Source organism: Polypterus senegalus, chromosome 11 (genome assembly GCF_016835505.1).
Source record: "Polypterus senegalus isolate Bchr_013 chromosome 11, ASM1683550v1, whole genome shotgun sequence".
Lineage (NCBI taxonomy): Eukaryota > Metazoa > Chordata > Cladistia > Polypteriformes > Polypteridae > Polypterus > Polypterus senegalus.
Window position 1 is genome coordinate 158214165 of NC_053164.1, and position 19998 is coordinate 158234162.

Consider the following 19998-nt stretch of genomic DNA (forward strand, 5'->3'; position numbering starts at 1 on the left):
TGGCCTTTAGCTCTTCTGAATTGTTGGGTCTGGCGTATTGCATCTTCCTCTTCACAATACCCCACAGATTTTCTATGGGGTTAAGGTCAGGCAAGTTTGCTGGGCAATCAAGAACAGTGATACCATGGTCCTTAAACAAGGTACTGGTAGCTTTGGCACTGTGTGCAGGTGCCAAGTCCTGTTGGAAAATGAAATCTGCATCTCCATAAAGTTCGTCAGCAGCAGGAAGCATTAAGTGCTCTAAAACTTCCTGATAGACGGCTGTGTTGGCCCTGGACCTCAGAAAACACAATGGACCAACACCAGCACATGACACGGTACCCCAAACCATCACTGACTGTGGGAACTTTACACTGGACCTCAAGCAACGTGGATTCTGTGCATCTCCTCTCTTCCTCCAGACTCTGGGACCTTGATTTCCAATGGAAATGCAAAATTTACTTTCATCAGAGAACATATCTTTGGACCACTCGCCAGCAGTTTTGTCTTTAGCCCAGGTAAGACGCTTCTGATGCCATCTCTTGTTCAAGAGTGACTTGACACAAGGAATGTGACAGCTGAAACCCATGTCTTGCATACGTCTGTGCGTGGTGGTTCTTGAAGCACTGACTCCAGCTGCAGTTCACTCTTTGTGAATCTCCCCCACAGTTTTGAATGGGTTTTGTTTCACAATCCTCTCCAGGGTGCGGTTATCCCTATTGCTTGTACACTTTTTTCTACCACATCTTGTCCTTCCCTTCGCCTCTCTATTAATGTGCTTGGAAACAGCTCTGTGAACAGCCAGCCTCTTTAGCAATGACCTTTTGGGTCTTGCCCTCCTTGTGCAAGGTGTCAATGGTCGTCTTTTGGACAACTGTCAAGTCAGCAGTCTTCCCCATGATTGTGTAGCCTACAGAACTAGACTGATAGACCATTTAAAGGCTTTTGCAGGTGTTTTGAGTTAATTAGCTGATTAGATTGTGGCACCAGGTGTCTTCAATATTTAACCTTTTCACAACATTCTAATTTTCCGAGATACTGAATTTGGGACTTTCATTAGTTGTCAGTTATAATCATCAAAATTAAAAATACATCAGTCTGTGTGTTAATGAATGAATCTAATATACAAGTTTCACTTTTTGAATGGAATTACTGAAATAAATCAACTATGTCATGATATTCTAATTTTGTGACTGGCACCCGTATATGTAAGTGATGTGTGCTACAGTGCATGAAAGAAAACGCATTTTGCAAAAGAGCAAAAATACAGCAGGATCCTACAGTGCTTTTTATATTGTCATTCTGCATACATTACAATAGACATTAATACGGTTAACAACTCAAGCCCCCTAGGTTAAAGGTTAATTTAGTAAATATTAACATTTTGTGGAGCATACCACACAAGATAATTGTAGGTAATCTAAATATTCAGTTGTCATGGCTTTGAACAGCCTTGCTGTAAACACACTTTAACAAAGGCTTTTCTTTCTTTATACCATAGTAGGACACATTTCATAAAGCAAAAACAACTTTTTATCTGTAAAAGTATTAATACCATTAATTTTCCACCAACTGTACAGACCTAAATCCTTCATTCAGCAAAGCTGGTTTGTAACTGTGACAACGCTAGGCCAAAGCTTTCACAATAACAGAACTTGGATATTTTTTTTGGGGGGGGGGTTACAACTTATTTGAGATTCTCATGAAACAAACTAAAATCAGCTCTACTGCTCGGGAACATCTGTACTACTTTCACCACACGTGGATTATGATGTTAACCTGCATCAAGCTAGTAGGTAGGCCCTTCAACCTGCAGGGAAAAACCTGGGGGTTGGTGTCAGAATTGGCACTCTAGCCACCATAAAAAAACCTCACACTGTTCCACTTCATCTGAACTAGTGTGGTGCTGAGGTGTTACCCATTGCATGGCTGCACAGGGGTCCTAATCTGGAATCCTGATTTTGTTTGTCATGTGGTGGGTGTGGCAATGCGCTGTATCAGCGTGTGCTCCTAACCTCCTCCTCCACCGCAGGAAATTGGACCATTTTTAGTTCCAAGTATTTTTATTTGCTTCTGAGCAGGGTATGTAATTTTCATTCAACCAGAAAATACCATGACTGGAGCTTGGGTGATGAATTGTGCTGATTGGTTGACCACAAGCACTAGCTGAGAGTTACTGATGAAGATATAGCACAACTATAATGAAGGACAACTGTTCTGTTAACTGTGTAAAAGAGATGATTTACAGTGAGAGAATTAAGTTTCATATATGATTCTAAAATGTATACGGTTCTTCTAGTTATCATTACTTTCAGAATAGGGATTGCATATACTGTGAGCAATGTTTTTTAAAAAAAAAAAAAAAAAATCAGGCTTCTGAATAAGTCAAACAATTTTTTGGGTTTATTTTTAATCCTAAAATTCTTGCTTTATCTGAGAGTATATTCAGCAAATTCTGTTCAGCATACTTAATATGTACATATACACATACATACAGAGCATCCAGAAAGTATTCACTTTTTCCACATTTTGTTATGTTACAGCCTTATTCCAAAATGGATTAAATTCATTTTTTCCCTCAGAATTCTACACACAACACCCCATAATGAGAATGTGAAAAAAGTTTACTTTTTACTTAAATAAAAAAATTGAGAAAGCACATGTACATAAGTATTCACAGCCTTTGCCATGTAGTTCAAAATTGAGCTCAGGTGCATCCTGTTTCCCCTGATCATCCTTGAGATGTTTCTGCAGCTTAATTGGAGTCCACTTGTGGTAAATTCAGTTGATTGGACATGATTTGGAAAGGCACACACCTGTCTATATAAGGTCCCACAGTTGACAGTTCATGTCAGAGCACAAACCAAGCATGAAGTCAAAGGAATTGTCTGTAGACCTCCGATACAGGATTGTCTCGAGGCACAAATCTGGGGAAGGTTACAGAAAAACTTCTGCTGTTTTGAAGGTCCCAATGAGCACAGTGTCATACATCATCCATAAGTGGAATGAGTTCGAAACCACCAGGACTCTTCCTAAAGCTGGCTGGCCATCTAAACTGAGCGATTGGGGGAGAAGGGCCTTAGTCAGGGAGGTGAACAAGAACCTGATGGTCACTCTGTCAGAGCTCCAGAGGTCCTCTGTGGAGAAAGGAGAACCTTCCAGAAGGATAACCATCTCTACAGCAATCTACCAATCAGGCCTGTATGGTAGAGTGGCCAGATGGAAGCCACTCCTTAGTAAAAGGCACATGGCAGCCCGTCTGGAGTTTGCCAAAAGGCACCTTCTGGTCTGATGAGACAAACATTGAACTCTTTGGTGTGAATGCCAGGCGTCACGTTTGGAGGAAACCAGGCACCGCTCATCACCAGGCCAATACCATCCCTACAGTGAAGCATGGTGGTGGCTGTATCATGCTGTGGGGATGTTTTTCAGTGGCAGGAACTGGGAGACTAGTCAGGATGAAGGGAAAAATGACTGCAGCAATGTACAGAGACATCCTGGATGAAAACCTGCTCCTGAGCGCTCTTGACCTCAGACTGGGGTGACGGTTCATCTTTCAGCAGGACAAGACCCTAAGCACACAACCAAGATATCAAAGGAGTGGCTTCAGGACAACTCTATGAATGTCCTTGAGTGGCCCAGCCAGAATCCAGACTTGAATCCGATTGAACATCTCCGGAAAGATCTTAAAATGAATGTGCACTGACGCTTCCCATCCAGCCTGATGGAGCTTGAGAGGTGTTGTAAAGAGGAATGGGCGAAACTGGCCAAGGATAGGTGTGCCAAGCTTGTGGCATCATATTCAAAAAGACTTGAGGCTGTAATTGCTGCCAAAGGTGCATCGACAAGGTATTGAGCAAAGGCTGTGAATTCTTATGTACTGTACATGTGATTTCTCAGTTTTTTTATTTTTAATAAATTTGCAAAAACCTCAAGTAAACTTTTTCACGCTTGTCATTATGGGGTGTTGCGTGTATAATTCTGAGGAAAAAATGAATTTAATCCATTTTAGAATAAGGCTGTAACATAACAATGTGGAAAAAGTGATGCGCTGTGAATACATTCTGGATGCACCGTATATACATGTTGTTGACCTAACCTTCCTCTCTCATTCTTTCTAAGGGCATGAAGCTGAAGAAGACAATGGCCGACGGTGAGATGGACCGCGTTGTTGAAAAACTCCAGGCTCTCAACATCCAAATTCAATAACTCCTGTCCAGACTGAGACACCTAAGGGATTTGAAGGCTTGTCTACTGGTAAAATACTCCCCAACATCTGAAATCGTCTCAGCAAATCGTGGCTCTGTAACACAGACTCCATGCCGTGCCGCTTACTGTCAAGGCCAAGTGAGTTTTACCCCTGCACCTCGCTGTCAGAACGACAACGTCAACGATGAGGAACTTGACCGGTTTCAGCTATGCAGGTGGGGTGTTAAGGCTAGATCACCTCCATCGGCAAAGGCAAGCATCTCTGTCCAAAGCCGTTTTGAACCTCTCCGCTCCTCCAGTTTGCCTTCAACCCCAGGTGATGTATTTGCAATTGGAAATTCTATTGTGCGAGACCTAAACATCTCATGCCCTAACCAGAAATCTTTTGTCTCTTGTTTTCCCGATGCTTGTGTTCAAGATATTATGAGAAGAGCGCTGACAGTCTTCGAGAGGCACAAGAACAGGGCAGTGGGAGCCACTGTGATACATGCTGGGGTAAACGACGTAAGATACAGACAGTCTAAGATTCTCAAGTCGGATTTCACTGCATTAATTAAAGCCACAAAGGAGAGGACCCTGGCTGCAAGAATCTTCATCTCGGGTCCCTTACCTCTCGCTAGAAGATCAAATGAGTATTACAGTCATTTCTGCTGGCATTAATCATCTGGCTGAAAGGCTTCTGCGAGGGACAAAACGTCGGGTTCATAGACAACTGGGACCTCCTCTGGGAGAGGCCGTGTTTCTTCAAGCGGGCTAAAAGATTTGGTGCCAGGTCCTCTCAGAAAACATCTCTAATGTACTTAGTCTAACTTGACTCTTTACTATTACTCCTACCCCTTTCTGTAATACTTTGCTAGGACATGACAATTCGGTAACAAAATCTTCCTCAAAAGTGCACTGTATTAATGCTAGAACGACGAACCTCAATGCGTATAAAAAAATCTAGACAGTGCAACATAAATACGGATAATTTAATTACAATTACACATCTAGATGAACAATGTGTTAAAACTATAAAAAGACTATAGATTAAATAAACAAATATGCCCATTAGTGGCTCTAATAAAAATAACTTATTTTCTATCTCAAATATCCATACCGCTCCTACAATTCAATACTGCTCTTCTGAGACAGTAAGTATACCTTTATTAAATGTTAGATCATTAACGAACAAGACGTTTTCCATTAACGATCTTATTAGTGATAAGAAAGTGCAATATAATAGAGTAAGTGAAACGTGGCTTAGCTCTGATGGTGCGGGTGCGAATCTGCACCTCCGAATTACAGCTTTGCTCATGCAGATCACCAAGATAAGAAAAGGCGGCGGTTTAGCAAACATTTACTCAAGCCGGTTAAAGTGTAAAGTCGTTGGTTTTGGTAAATTCAAGTCCTTTGAGTATCTTGCTGTTGTTATACATGGAGTTTCTCAGTGTCTAGTATTGTCCATGTATAGACCTCCTAAATACAATACGTCTTTCTTTGAGGAATTCTCAGAATTGGTGTCAATTGTAATTACAAAACACAACACGTTCCTAATTGTTGATGACTTTCAAATCGATAATCAGTGTGAACGGAAAGTAAAAGAATTCCTGAACTTCCTGGACTCTGATTTAAACCTGCACATTAGTCAGCCTACACACAAAGCAGCGCATACGTTACATTTTGTAATTACTAAAGGACTAAAACTTCATCTTACTATTTAATATAGAAATAATGATAGAAAAAATTCACGAGAAGCATTTAAAAAAAATCAGCAGCTTCAAAACTGAATAATATTCTAAACAACCAGAGAGCTGCTGATGACATAGTCGCACCTGAAAAGACAGTTAAAAAATCTTCTAGCACTATTATACCATGGAAGACTCGAAGAGTGTCTGATCTAAAGAGAACATGCCGGAGAGCCGAGAGTAAATGAAGAAAAACTAAACTGATTATTCACTATGAGATACTGAAGGTTAAAATAACAGAATACAACAACATAGTCCTCCTTGAGAGGCGATGCTATTTCTCTAGAACTAAAAATAACAATGTTAGTAATCCTGGAATCTTATTCTCTACAATTGATTGTCTGCTAAACACAGGTCACTCAATGGAATGCATCCAAAAAACTGCCAGTGACACTTAAGGCTTTGGCTATATTTTTTAATCAAAAAATTAATTATATTAGAAATAATATAGTACAGTGTACATCTCCCCTATACTGATCCTCTTAAACCCTGGTACTCCATTATAAACAAATTAAACTCTTTCACCAGGATAGACTTACCTGATTTACATAAAATAATTTCTCAGCTGAGACCATCCACCTATGTCCTTGACCCAGTACCAACAAGTTTTTTCAAAGAAGTATCTGGCGTGCTCATTAGATACGGTGGTCTTCCCAGACTGTCTTAAGACTGCTGTAGTTAAACCCCTGCTCAAAAAAAATAATCTTGACTCCTCTGCTTTTGAATATTTTAGACCTATTAATAACTTGCCTTTTTTAAGTAAAATCCTAGAGAAGGCAGTCATTATGCAGCTAAATGACCACCTCAATAAACATGCTATTCTTGATAAGTTTCAGTCTGTTTTCAGAACAAATCACAGTACAGAAACTGCACTCATTAAAGTAGTAAATGACTTGCAGATAAATGCAGACAGTGGCCGTTTATCTGTTCTCATCCTCTTAGATGTGCTGTATTTGATACCATTGATCACAATATTCTTAGAAATCGCATTTAGTCAATGGGTGGGCCTCTCTGGCAGTGTCTAAAAGTGGTTTGAGTCCTATCTGGTAGGTAGAAAATTCTTTGTTAGTTGTGGTAATTATACTTCAAACACACATGTTATTCAATATGGTGTTCCACAAGGCTCTATCCTGGGTCCACTGCTCTTTTCGATTTACATTCTTCCATTAGGCCAGATTATCTTGGGGCATAATGTGAGCTACCACAGCCATGATGATGACATACAAGGTATTTATCAATAGTGCCTGATGACCCAGACGCTCTTGATTCACTGACACAATGTCTTACTTGTGTTACCGAATGGATGAGTAGTAATTGTCACAAGCTAAATAAGGAGAAAACAGAAATTTTAGTGATTGGCAAAATATTATAATTAACTTATGAGGTTATCTATACTAATAAAAGGGAAAGCCCTCACTCACTCATCAACTTCCCGTGTAGGTAAAAGGCTGAAATTTGGCAGGCTTATTCCTTACAGCTTACTTACAAAAGTTAAACATTCTAAGGTTTCATTTCGAAATTCGACGCATAACGGTTATAACGGTCAACAACGTCCGCCATGTTGAACTTTCTTAGTTATGGCCCCATTTTCACGAAATTCGGTAGGCGGCTTCCCTGCGCTAACCGAACCCAATGTACGTACTTATTTCGGTGGTATGATGCCACTGTCGGTCGCCATATTTCTCCAACTTCCCATGTAGGTAGAAGGCTGAAATTTGGTACTTATTTCGGTGGTATGATGCCACTGTCAGCCACCATATTGAACTTTTCAACGGTCTTTGTTACTTATGGGCCCCATCTTCAAGAAATTTGGTATGCGGGTTCCCAACGCTAACTGAATCCTACTTACGTACATATATACGTCCATAGCCTGCAGCTCGGTCACCGTGTGAGACGGTGTTGGGTCCCCCATCCCAACGCCTCCCACGTTGTTGGCTGCCTGCCTATATAAGGCCGTCCGTCGCTCCAGTCTCTACATTCCCTTCCTTGCTACGCCACGGTATTCACATCTCCCTGCTGATAACTACAGTCTTTTTATTTAATCCACGGCTTAAACGCTGTTTTATTATTCATTTATTATAATTATAGTTATTGTGTAGGTATTTTAGACTTACTTTACATTGTTCAGGTACCCATTTCATTTATCATTCCAACCGTACCCCCATTAACATGTCTATCGAGGGGATCACCATCGATCAAGGAACTCTCACTTACCGAGTGGTTTCCATGCCCGAAGATGGCACCTACCTTTTCCAATCTCTTTGTTACATATTGCACGGCCATATCAGGCTCACTCTTGATATCCGAAGGAACATTGTGTCTTATGTATTGAATGACTGGGACAGGTTCAAAGTGTGGACTGATGATGGTACAGTAGATAATTATTCTACACAGGAGCAGTAGAAGAGTGAAATGCTTAAGCCCTTCACCTATGGATCTGCATGTGAGTTGATGGCTGCAGCTGAATTGTTCGGTTGTCGCTTTCAAGTGTACCGAAATGGCCAAATATTTTACACCTTTCGACAACCGCCAATGCCTCTTAAACATCTTAAGATTCACAGGTGACGATTTCAGTAGTGCACACTTTCATGTTTATGAATGTTTAAACTCTCAAAAGCTGGAAGTGAAGTTATCGATGAAACCGGTTGTATACTTACAACGCTTGACAGATGGCGAATGTCTCTTCAACACAAGTCCTACAAATACAGTAATCCCTCGCTATATCACGCATCGACTTTCGCGGCTTCACTCTGTCGCGGATTTTAAATGTAAGCTTATCTAAATATATATCACGGATTTTGCTGGTTCGCGGATTTCTGCGGACAATGGGTATTTTAATTTATGGTACATGCTTCCTCAGTTTCTTTGCCCAGTTGATTTCATACAAGCGACGCTATTGGCGGATGGCTTAGAAGCTACCCAATCAGAGCATGTATTACATATTAACTAAAACTCCTCAATGATATAAGATATGCTTCCTGCGCGGTGCTTGATTGTTTGATTTTCTCTCTCTCTCACCCTCTCTGACATTCTCTGCGCCTGACAAGAGGGGATGTGAGCAGAGGGGCTGTTTGCACAGAGGCTGTTTGCCTTGAGGATACGGACTCCTCTTCAAAATGCCAATTTATCGCGGAGCTTCGGCATACTTAAAATCACGTATTGATTTTTTGATTGTTTGCTTTTATCTCGCTCTCTCTCTGACATTCTCTGCTCCTGACGGCACTCCTTTGAAGAGAAGATATGTTTGGATTTTTTTAATTGTAAGAAAGAACTGTCATTTCTCTGTCTTGTCATGGAGCATAGTTTATACTTTTGACTAAAGGGTGTTATTTCATGTCTAGAGGGCTCTAATAATGTTAACAGTGTGGTAGGGTTTATAAGGGCTTAAAATATATAAAAATAACCATACAAACATATGGTTTCTACTTTGTGGATTTTCATCTAACCGCGGGTATTTTGCTAATATACCCTGAATAAAATGAGGACTGATTGAGGTAATTTATGTTAGGTAGAATGCCTAGAGGGGGATGGTGATCTTGTGGCCTCGGAACCCCTGCAGATTTTATTTATTTTCCTCTAGCGAGATTTTTTTTTTTTCTGTCCTCCCGGTCAATCGAGCCTTACTTTTATTCTACATTAGTGTTCCCTGATTTTCTTATTCGTTTTGACATTTTTCTCTTTCTTAATCATGTAAAGCACTTTGAGCTACATCATATTTGTAAATGTGCTATATAAATAAATGTTGTTGTTATATATATATATATATATATATATATATATATATATATATATATATATATATATATATATATATATATATATACACACATACATACATACAGTAATCCCTCCTCGATCGCGGGGAATGCGTTCCAGAACCCCCCACGATAGACGAAAATCCGCAAAGTAGAAACCATATGTTTGTGTAGTTATTTTTATATATTTTAAGCCCTTATAAACTCTCCCACACTGTTAACATTATTAGAGCCTTCTAGACATGAAATAACACCCTTTAGTCAAAAGTTTAAACTGTCCTCCATGACAAGACTGAGATGACAGTTCTTTCTCACAATTAAAAGAATGCAAATAGATCTTCTTCTCTTCAGGAGCAGAGAATTTCAGAGGGGAGAGAGAGAGAGAGAGTGCTCGCAAAGAAAAGCAAACAATCAAAAAATCAATACTCGTTCTTTTAATTTTGCCGCGGCATTTTTAGAGGAGCGTCAGTATCTTTTAAGCAAACAGCCTCTGTGCAAACAGCCCCTCCGTCAGGCGCAGAGAATGTCAGAGAGGGTGAGAGAGAGGCAGAGACAAGTAAACAATCAAGCTCCGCGCGGGATGCATATCTTATAGCATTGAGGAGTTTTAGTTAATATATAATACATGCTCTGATTGGGTAGCTTCTAAACCATCCGCCAATGGCGTCCCTTGTATGAAATCACAGGGCAAACAAACTGAGGAAGCGTGTATCATACATTAAAAGACCCACTGTCTGCAGAAATCCGTGAACCAGCGAAAAATCTGTGATATATATATTTAGATGTGCTTACATTTAAAATCCGCGATAGAGTGAAACCGCAAAAGTCGAAGCACGATATACCGAGGAATTACTGTATTATATATTTTTATATATATATATATATATATATATATATATATATATATATATATATATATATATATATATATACACAAATCTATATACACACATGCATACATACAGTATATGCACACAGACAGATAACACAGATATATAAATATAGCAACATATAAACACAGACACAAATTGGGTTACTTCTGTTATTAATTACCAAAGGTTTTCAAGCAGCAACTAACAAGATCCAATATGTTTCAGTGCGTAATAAATATTTTTGTTTTTACATATTCAAATAGACAAGGCATATTAAATTCCAAATACTGTAACAATATTTATTATAGTAGTTACCTTTTAGTGCAGAGCAATGTTTCTTGACTGCTAATGGAGTTAAATGCAAAAAATTTGGAATCTGAAAAGAAAAGCATGGGTGAGAATAATCAATATATATGCCAATGTTTTTAGCAGCTGCTTTCCATTACAACAAAGTTCATAATTTTACTCAATATATTATGATTGTTTCCTGACAAAATGGACTACAATTTCTCACAACACTGTAACAAAAAGTTCAGAAAACGAAGGAATTACTGATTAACACATAAATATCGATTAATATTATTTTATTTTTTGGTCAATTAAATATAAAGAAATATTGAGAGGAAATGTAAAACAAATGACTGAAACGCTTCTTTATTACAGCAAATTAACTATGCAAGTATAAAATGAAGAATTTGTTGATACTGGGTTGAATTCATCTGACCCTCGGCATTAACAAGAAGCCCAGTCGCTGAAATGGCCACACATCCCCATACCTCCACCAAATTTCACAGTAGATAGCAGATGTTTTTTCTTGAAATGAGGTGTTCTTCTTCCGTCATGCAAAGCGCTTTTTTTTATGACCAAATAACTCAATTTTGATCTCATCAGTCCAAAGGACTTTGTTCCAGAATGAATCTGGCTTGTCTAAATGAGCACTTGCATACAACAAGAGACTTTATTTGTGGCATGAGTGCAGAAAGGGCTTCTTTCTCATCACCCTGCCATACAGATGTTCTTTGTGCAAAATGTGCTGAATTGTAGGACGACGTACAGATACACCATCTGCAGCAAGATGTCCTTGCAGATCTTTGGAGGTGATCTGTGGGTTGTCTGTAACCATTGTCAGAATCCAGCGCATATGCCGCTCCTGTATTTTTCTTGGTCTGTCAGACCTAGGTTTAACAGCAACAACCTTACATTTCCTGATTACATTCCTTACAGTTGAAACTGACAGTTTAAAACACTGAGATAGCTTTTTGTAGCCTTCCCCTAAACCATGATACTGAACAATCTTTGTTTTCAGATGTTTTGAGAGTTGCTTTAAGGATCCAACCAATTTGGTTTGGCAAGTAAACAGTATTGAGCAGTGTCACAGATTGCTGGGGCCCATACCCAGCCGGGACGCCTGGAAGGACAGGGATGCGGCTATTTTATCCTCCGGTCCAAGAGGGGGCAACCGCACTGGATCAGAAGAGGACCACGGGAAAGGAGTAAAGAGATTTTAACCCGTTGGGACCCGTGGGTACCGCCAGGGGGTGCCTTAAGCATCGTGGGACCCGGAAATAGTTACTTCCGCAGCACTCAGCAAGATGGCATAAAAGACTTCCAAGGACGCCCGGAGTGCTTCCGGTGAAAAGGGCAGCACTACCGGCACACAAGGAGGTGTTGCCAGAAGGACGTCATTGGACACCTTGAGCACAACTGGGCGGGGAAAAAAAAAAAAAAAGAGGCCACCATGCTACAGTAGGGGAACTATAGTCGGGAGTGGGAGCAGGACAAGGCCACATAAAGGAGAGGAACGGTGGCCACGGACTATCATAAAAAAGCCGAATTTCACGTGATTGGTGCTTGGGCACTGTGTTGGGACTGTATTTATTTGATGATTAATAAACGTATGAAATTTATAAAGATCTGGTTTCTGACTGGTGGTGTCTGGGCAAGTCTCACAGCAGTTACATGCACTCAAATCAGGAAAATTACAGAGGTACACAAATTTTTGCAAAGCCAGTTTTTCACGTGTACTGCTTCACTAAAAATCTTTGTTCAGAAAACACCCCAGTACTCAGATGTTTGTAGGAAATGAAAGACATACCACTGTTATCTTTTCTGTTGAAAGTAGAGTAAATAATTATGCAGGATTAGGATAATATATAATTAGATCTGGACCACCCTATCTATCTATATATCTATATATAAATATAAATCTATATATAAATATATCGCTATATATCTATATATATCTATACTAGCAAAATACCCGCGCTTTGCAGCTGAGAAGTAGTGTGTTAAAGAAGTAATGAAAAAGAAAAGGAAACATTTTGAAAATAACTTAACATGATTGTCAATGTAATTGTTTTGTCATTGTTGTGAGTGATGCGGTCATATATATATATATATATATATATATATATACACACACACACATATAAACATATACATACATCCATACGTATATACATATACACATATATATATACACACACACACATATATACACACAAATACATATATATACATACACACACATATATATATATATATATATACTAGCAGAATACCCGTGCTTCGCAGCGGAGAAGTAGTGTGTTAAAGAAGTTATGAAAAGAAAAGCAAACATTTTAAAAATAACGTAAGATGATTGTTAATGTAATTGTTTTGTCACTGATATGAGTGTTGTTGTCATATCTATCTATCTATTTATATTTTATATATATATATATATATATATATATATATATATATATATATATATATATATATATATATATATATATATATATATATATATATATAGCAAAATACCTGCATTGGCAGCAGAGAAGTAAAAAGAAAAGGAAACATTTTAATAATAACGTAACATGATTGACAATGTAATTGTTTTGTCATTGTCATGAGTGTTGCTGGCATATATATATACTAGCAAAATACCCGCGTATCGCAGCGGAGAAGTAGTGTGTTAAAAAAGCTAGAAAAAGAAAAGGGAACATTTTAAAAATAACGTAACATGACTGTCAATATACAGTATTTGTTTTGTGAGTGTTACTGAGTGTTGCTGTCATCAAGGATTTGATTATCATTATTTCTTTCAATCAGGCTCGTATTTGTAGGATGTGTTGTGTTCAAATTAAATTCCGTGTTTGTCAATCGTTGTAAAGATGACAGGTTTCTTTCATCGATTCGTTTCTTACTGCATCAATAAACAGATCGTCTTCTTCTTTATCTGAGACCTGACACACTGCATGCATGGTTTTTTTTACACTGTCTTCCTTTAGCGGGACATTGACTTTTTCCAACGTGTGCTTTGTTTCCGCAGTAGCTGGATTTATGAATATGCTTATCAGACGCTTCATATTTTTTGCTGCCTTTTCAATTGTGTAATTCGGTTTTTGTTCAGCGCTCTTTGGAACTGTTGCCTTTTATCTGTGCACTGCGCAGTTCACGTGAGCAGCCGGTGTACATGCATCGAAGGTTCCCAGCTGTGCTGGTGCCATCTGGTGCTATGTCCATGGCTGTATTTAATGTTACCTTAGTCCTGGCACTTAAAACTTTCTCTCGCAGTTTCGCTGAGTTTGTGTCAAACACCACCCTGACCATCTCATCTTCCTCTCCATAAACACAGTCCTTCAGCCGTGAATATTTAGTGGGAGTTTGCTATTGGATTGCCGCTGATGGACGGCCTTATATGGGCAGGCACTAAATTACAAACGCCAGCGGCAGCCTGTCTATGAACTTAATTTAAAGTGTAGATTTACATCGTGCTTTGTTTCCGAAGTAGCAGAACTTATGAACATGTTTGTATATGTCACTCGCTCGCTTCTTATTGTTTCGCTGCCTTCTCAATTATATAATGCATGTTTTCTTCAGCGCTTTTGGAGGTCTTCCTGGTTTTCTATGTACTGCGTGATTACGTGGGAGGCGTGATGATGTCACACGAAACTCCGCCCCCACGGCGTTCAAGCTCATCTCCATTACAGTAAATGGAGAAAAACAGCTTCCAGTTATGACCATTACGCGTAGAATTTCGATATAAAACCTGCCCAACTTTTGTAAGGAAGCTGTAAGTAATGAACCTGCCAAATTTCAGCCTTCCACCCACACGGGAAGTTGGAGAATTAGTGATGAGTCAGTGAGTGAGTGAGTCAGTGAGTGAGTGAGGGCTTTGACTTTTATTAGTATAGATATATATATATAAATATATATATATATAAATATATAAATATATATAAATATATAAATATATATAAATATATATATATATATATATATATATATATATATATATATTGTCACGCACGCGCGATTAGGAGACCGCGGACGGACCTTAAACTGTATCGAAAGAAGTTCGCCGGCAGGGAGTGGCGGGTACTAACCTTTCTCCTTGATTTCTTCCAGGAAAAAAGACGCTCCGCCATCATAAGTCTTCCCGCAGTACATTTACTTCCGCCCTTCCTCCGCCATCTTTCCTGATGTCATCAGTCCAATCCTCCCTCACGGTTCCTTCCCAGCATTCCTCCACTTCTGGCTCCTCCTTTATAAAATGGCCACTGACGCCTCTAATGGTGTCGCGCATATGAACTGTTTTGTTTATATCCTTTGACCTGATTTGCAGTGTGGATTTTTCTGCAATAAACGGGGCCGGAAACCCCAATCCTTTATGTTGTCTCTTGTTGAGTCTTTTACAGTAGCGTAGTTGGCAGGATACAAATCCAAAGAAAATGACTGAAGGACAGGACCTCAACACAGTGCTGCAGGGGATGAATGTTCAGATCCTGTCCCTGCAGCAAGCGCAAGCCGCTACCACCCGGGAGTTGGAGGAAACAAAGGCCAGATTGGCAGAAGCCCGGAGGGTAAGACCCGACCCGCCTCGTCCAACGTCTCCCCCTCTGGTGCCTATGACAGAGGCTGACGACGTCAAGTTGTACCTTGGCATATTTGAACGGACAGCCACCCGGAACGAGTGGCAGCGGTCCAAGTGGGCGACTGAGAGAATGGAACTGAATAAAAAAAAACGCAAGATGAATGAAAGAGACAATATATGTAAAAACATCATCGCACTAATGCAATATTATTTGAAAACAAACAGCGTCAGATCGGGTTTGAATATGCCCGATCTGACGCTGTTCGTTTTCAAATAATATTGCATGTACTTAACTATTTTAGAATAAAAACATACATTTGATTTCAGTCTTTTTTTTTTTTTATTCAGTTCCATTCTCTCAGTCGCGTTCACGATTCCCATCCAATCTAACAATGCTGTTTTCACATAAAGACGCGCTATAACTCAAATGTGATTTCTTTGGAGACGCGCTATACTCGAATGTGATTTATATAGGGAAGAAAGTACAATGTCAGGTGCTCATTCAGTGTAATAGGAACCATAGCACAGAGAGATGTGTACACTGCAACAAGTACACATGTCACGAATGTAGGAAGGGTGTGTGGAAATTGTTAATATTTGAATGTGATGATTTTATATAGCACGGATCGGAAATCAGCAGTTCTTAGCATTGCACCACGCAAGCTGTCGTATCAACCGCCTACCGTAACTTGCTTTATTTTTTCTTCACTTATAGTCTAGAATAAAAGTACACTTGTTTTTTATTCTTGTACACCAACATATGTTTCTGTGTTTGAGCGACACGGGCATGCTCAAAAAAATAGACGTGTAATGCCACGAAAAGTGCACGCAGGCACTTCAGTTCGCAAGCATTGGTACGAGAATGCAGTCACAAGTACGCTGCAGAGCTACAGTGCATCTTTATGTGAAAACAGCATTCTCAGATGGGGGGTAGGGAAGGATCCTGAACACGACTGAGACTGAGAATGAAAAGTGAATAAAAAAAACTAACCTTTACAAGTATCATAAATTACTGGCTGTTACACACTGAAATCAAATGCATGTTTTTATTCTAAAATAGTAAGAATAAGAGCAGTTTACTTCTCAAAACTGAACCATGTGGGATCGAACTCATGACCTTTTGGATACTAGTCAACGGCTAATACCATTACGCTACCGTGGCAGCTGTAGTACGTACGTGTCAATATGGCATGCTAAGGTGGCTTTTTTCTGCAGTTATATTTTTTGAATAAAAGCATACTGGTTCTGTTATATGTGTACCTTTTGTGAAAGTGTTTGATATTTGGACTTCAGGCTTCATACATTATATAGTTTATGCTTACATTTTGTCATTTACTACTACAATATGAAAACGTTTCTGTTTTAAAAATGTGTTTACACGGATTACTGTAGAAACGGAACACACGTGAAATGCGTGTGTTCCAAATAATGATCTATTATTTCCACTGTAAAACTCCACTTCACTCCCAGATAATCCATCAAGGCATGAGCTGAGAGAAGTTTGTGCATGTTCTAAGTCGGTGGGGGATGGAATAGCCGGCTGCTTGCAGCCTGATTTTTATCAGCACATTTAGATGACAAAAGATGCTGGTGGAGGGCTGTGAACGATTTTAAGAAGCGATTTAAGGTGGGACGGAATTACGAGTTTTTTCGTAGGCTCTGGTAATTCTAGTGTTAAAAAGTAAATTTTACCTTCATAAGTTAATTTCTGAATTGCGTTGCAGTCATTAAGATCATGCTTTTTGTCACAGAAAAAACAGTGCTTACCGTGTATACGCTCAGTTGTCTCCTTTTTATTTCTCTTTTCAACAGTAGCAGCAAAATTTGAGACAAAGTTGTCCTTTCTCATTCCGCCTTTCGCAGGATATTTTTCGTGATCAGTCTTTTCTTTTTCCCACTTGAAGGTATAGCTTGGATAGGAAGCACCATACATTGGATCAAGGGAAGCTATGAGCCGTTCTTTCAAGTATCTATATAAGTCAGCAAGACCTGGTCTTCTTTCTTTACTTACGATCTTTGTTGCTTTATTTTGCCAGAGCTCTCGTAGATCTTGGGGAAGCTTTGATGACATAATGCGGATATTTAAATTGTTTTCGAATTCGTGTCCGTTCTTTAAGCCAAATATAACACTTTTACAATTACCAATGAAGAGTGTGTATGCCTTTAAGCTATCCACATCTCCTGATTTCAATTGTGGCCACTTCCTGATTTTCTTCATGTAGGCATCTCCTATTTGAACGAGGTTTCCATAAAATTTTTGTAACATTCTTCTGGCATTTCTATATCCCTCTTCTGGCAGCAAGTATGCGTTATTCTGAGCAATGTTTCTAGGTTCGCCTTTGGTGAATTGTACCAAATACTCTAGTTTGTTGCCAGGATCACTCACTTCTTGGTCGATGATTCGATCAAATGCTCTTATAAAGTTTATATAAGCCAATGGATCGCCGTCAAATACTGGTACCTTTATATGGGGTAAATTAGGCGCTTCTGTTTTGTGTTGTTGCTGTTTCTGTTGATCGTAACATTGTTCATAATGCAATTGTTGAAGAAGCGCTTCATTTTGTTGCTGATAAAACGGTTGCTGGGGATTTTTTTTTTACTTTCATTGTTACGTGGAAATTCACGAATACTTGCTTCTTGTGGTTTTGCGCTTCTCACATCTGGTTTCTGAGGGACGTTGCCAGAATTGGGTTTATCTGAACTTCGATGGCATCTTTTAACTCTTTGAGGGCTGAATATTTATTCCAAAAAACAGTTTTCTGAAAAGTAATGGCTACACACAGAAATCAAAATAAAACATCTGTTGCTGCATGCTGCGGCTGCCAGTTTGCCAAGAATGTGCAGCAAGTTTGCTGCCAGGCTGTCTTCGCGTGGCTGGGGCGGCAGCAGCAGTCACAGTCGCAGTGCATTGCAATCTGGTTTCTACCTCTTATCATTGTTAAGTGGCAGTTCTACCTGGTGAACATTGCTGTAGGCGTGTCAGCTACATGAACCTGTTCAGCACCACGACTGTGGACCAGTCAGCTGAAGCTGGAACCTCACATATATTTTCGATCACTTGTATCAAAACTGGAGTCTGACGAGTTATAGTTCAATTCAGAGATAATACGCAAAACGTCGTCGGCAGAGTATTTTACTTTACGCATTCGACATTATGTCAGCACCATTTTTGCCATTGTTTGCGCCTTACAACTCAAGCGAGCACAGGAAATCTTGGTCAAAACCAATTGAGCTAACTTTCCTTCTAGCAACGAGAGTCCAACTAAAACATAACTGTTTGTTTTGTCACAGTTTACAGATAATTACCATTGTCAACACCTCCTTTTGACAAGAGTTGACATCAGCCCCGAAAGAGTTAAGAACTCCCAATTTTGCTTCGGATTCTGCTATAGCTGCCTCCAATTCCTTTAGCCTTCAGCTGTGCTTTCAATTGTGCTTCTTCAATATCTAGAGCCTGTTGCTTTCTTTGATTCTCTGCTTTAATTAACAGCACAGCGTGTGCTGCCTCTTGAAATCTGATGACACTACTAGAAGTAGCCGTTGAGCTTGCATGACTTTTACTTTGAATTGAAATCTGAAGGATACTGTCTTCTGGAGAAACGTCAGGAATGTCATTCGTCGTTCTGTAATCCTTGAATTGGTTAACCGAAAAGTCAGGCTGTTGATCGAACCTTTTATTATGGCGTACTTCCAAAACCCATTCCATTGTATTTTCTGAAAATGTGCGAAAAATTTCCATTTTAGCATCAAAGTCCTTTTGTAGTATTTTCCGTGTATCTTCGTTGTTCTGGATTGATAAAAGTTTGTCGTTTAACCCTTTATGTTCCTTTCTCAGGTTGAAGAACTGATTCTCGATAATTATTTGTATATTTTTCCAGTTAAGTTCATTTTGTTGTAAATTCCTTACGATCTTCATCAGACGATAAAATTGCTTGTATTTGTTATCAATTCCAATTGAAGTTTAGTTGTTGATGAATTGGACGGCTTTATGTCGTCATGAAGATAATCCTCCATTGAAGCATCATGATCGTCATGACTTCCGCTCACACCACTGTTACTTTCATTGGGGGTTCGAAATACTCTCTCGCTCCCATGGCCATGGTGATCTCATAAGGTACTGCGCTTAAAATCATTGTAATTTATACAGATTTATACAGTCTCGTGAAGAGCACTAGCAATTCTCAAATATATTCAACTCCGATTAAAGACAAAGATTAAAGGTACCTGTTGAGTCCTTTTCAAGTCTTTGTTTTCTTTCGTCGCAGTCTGATCTCAGGCGCAGTGCATGCAGGTTCGCTTTTTTTTCTATAATCCTAGGCAATTTCAAACTTTCACTCCTAGGCAGGTTCAGATCTTAAGCAGGTTTCAAAACTTCAGGCAGGTTTTAAACTTTAGTGTAGCTGCCGAAATAAGGTATGGTCAAGCACGGGTAAAACGCGTGTCAAAGAAATCTCACAGTCCAAAAGTTCATTTTAAAATATTTAGTGAAAGTTAGCAAATAATCCACACAAGAATAAAAAGAAAAATAGTTACACACGTAGAATAAAAGGCAAAAAAAGGGGGAAAATATATCTTGTCTTAAACTTAGCTTTTCT

At 39.2% G+C, this 19998-nt stretch overlaps 1 protein-coding gene across 2 annotated transcripts in view; it reads right to left on the reverse strand.

The window, feature by feature from the left end:
* Positions 1-19998, reverse strand: part of mrps35 (mitochondrial ribosomal protein S35) — a 223212-nt gene that overhangs the window by 105919 nt on the left and 97295 nt on the right. For both annotated transcript variants that reach the window (XM_039769970.1, XM_039769971.1), the window contains one exon: positions 10858-10918. In XM_039769970.1, the coding sequence (XP_039625904.1) occupies positions 10858-10918 (61 nt within the window). The remainder of the gene's footprint in view (positions 1-10857; positions 10919-19998) is intronic.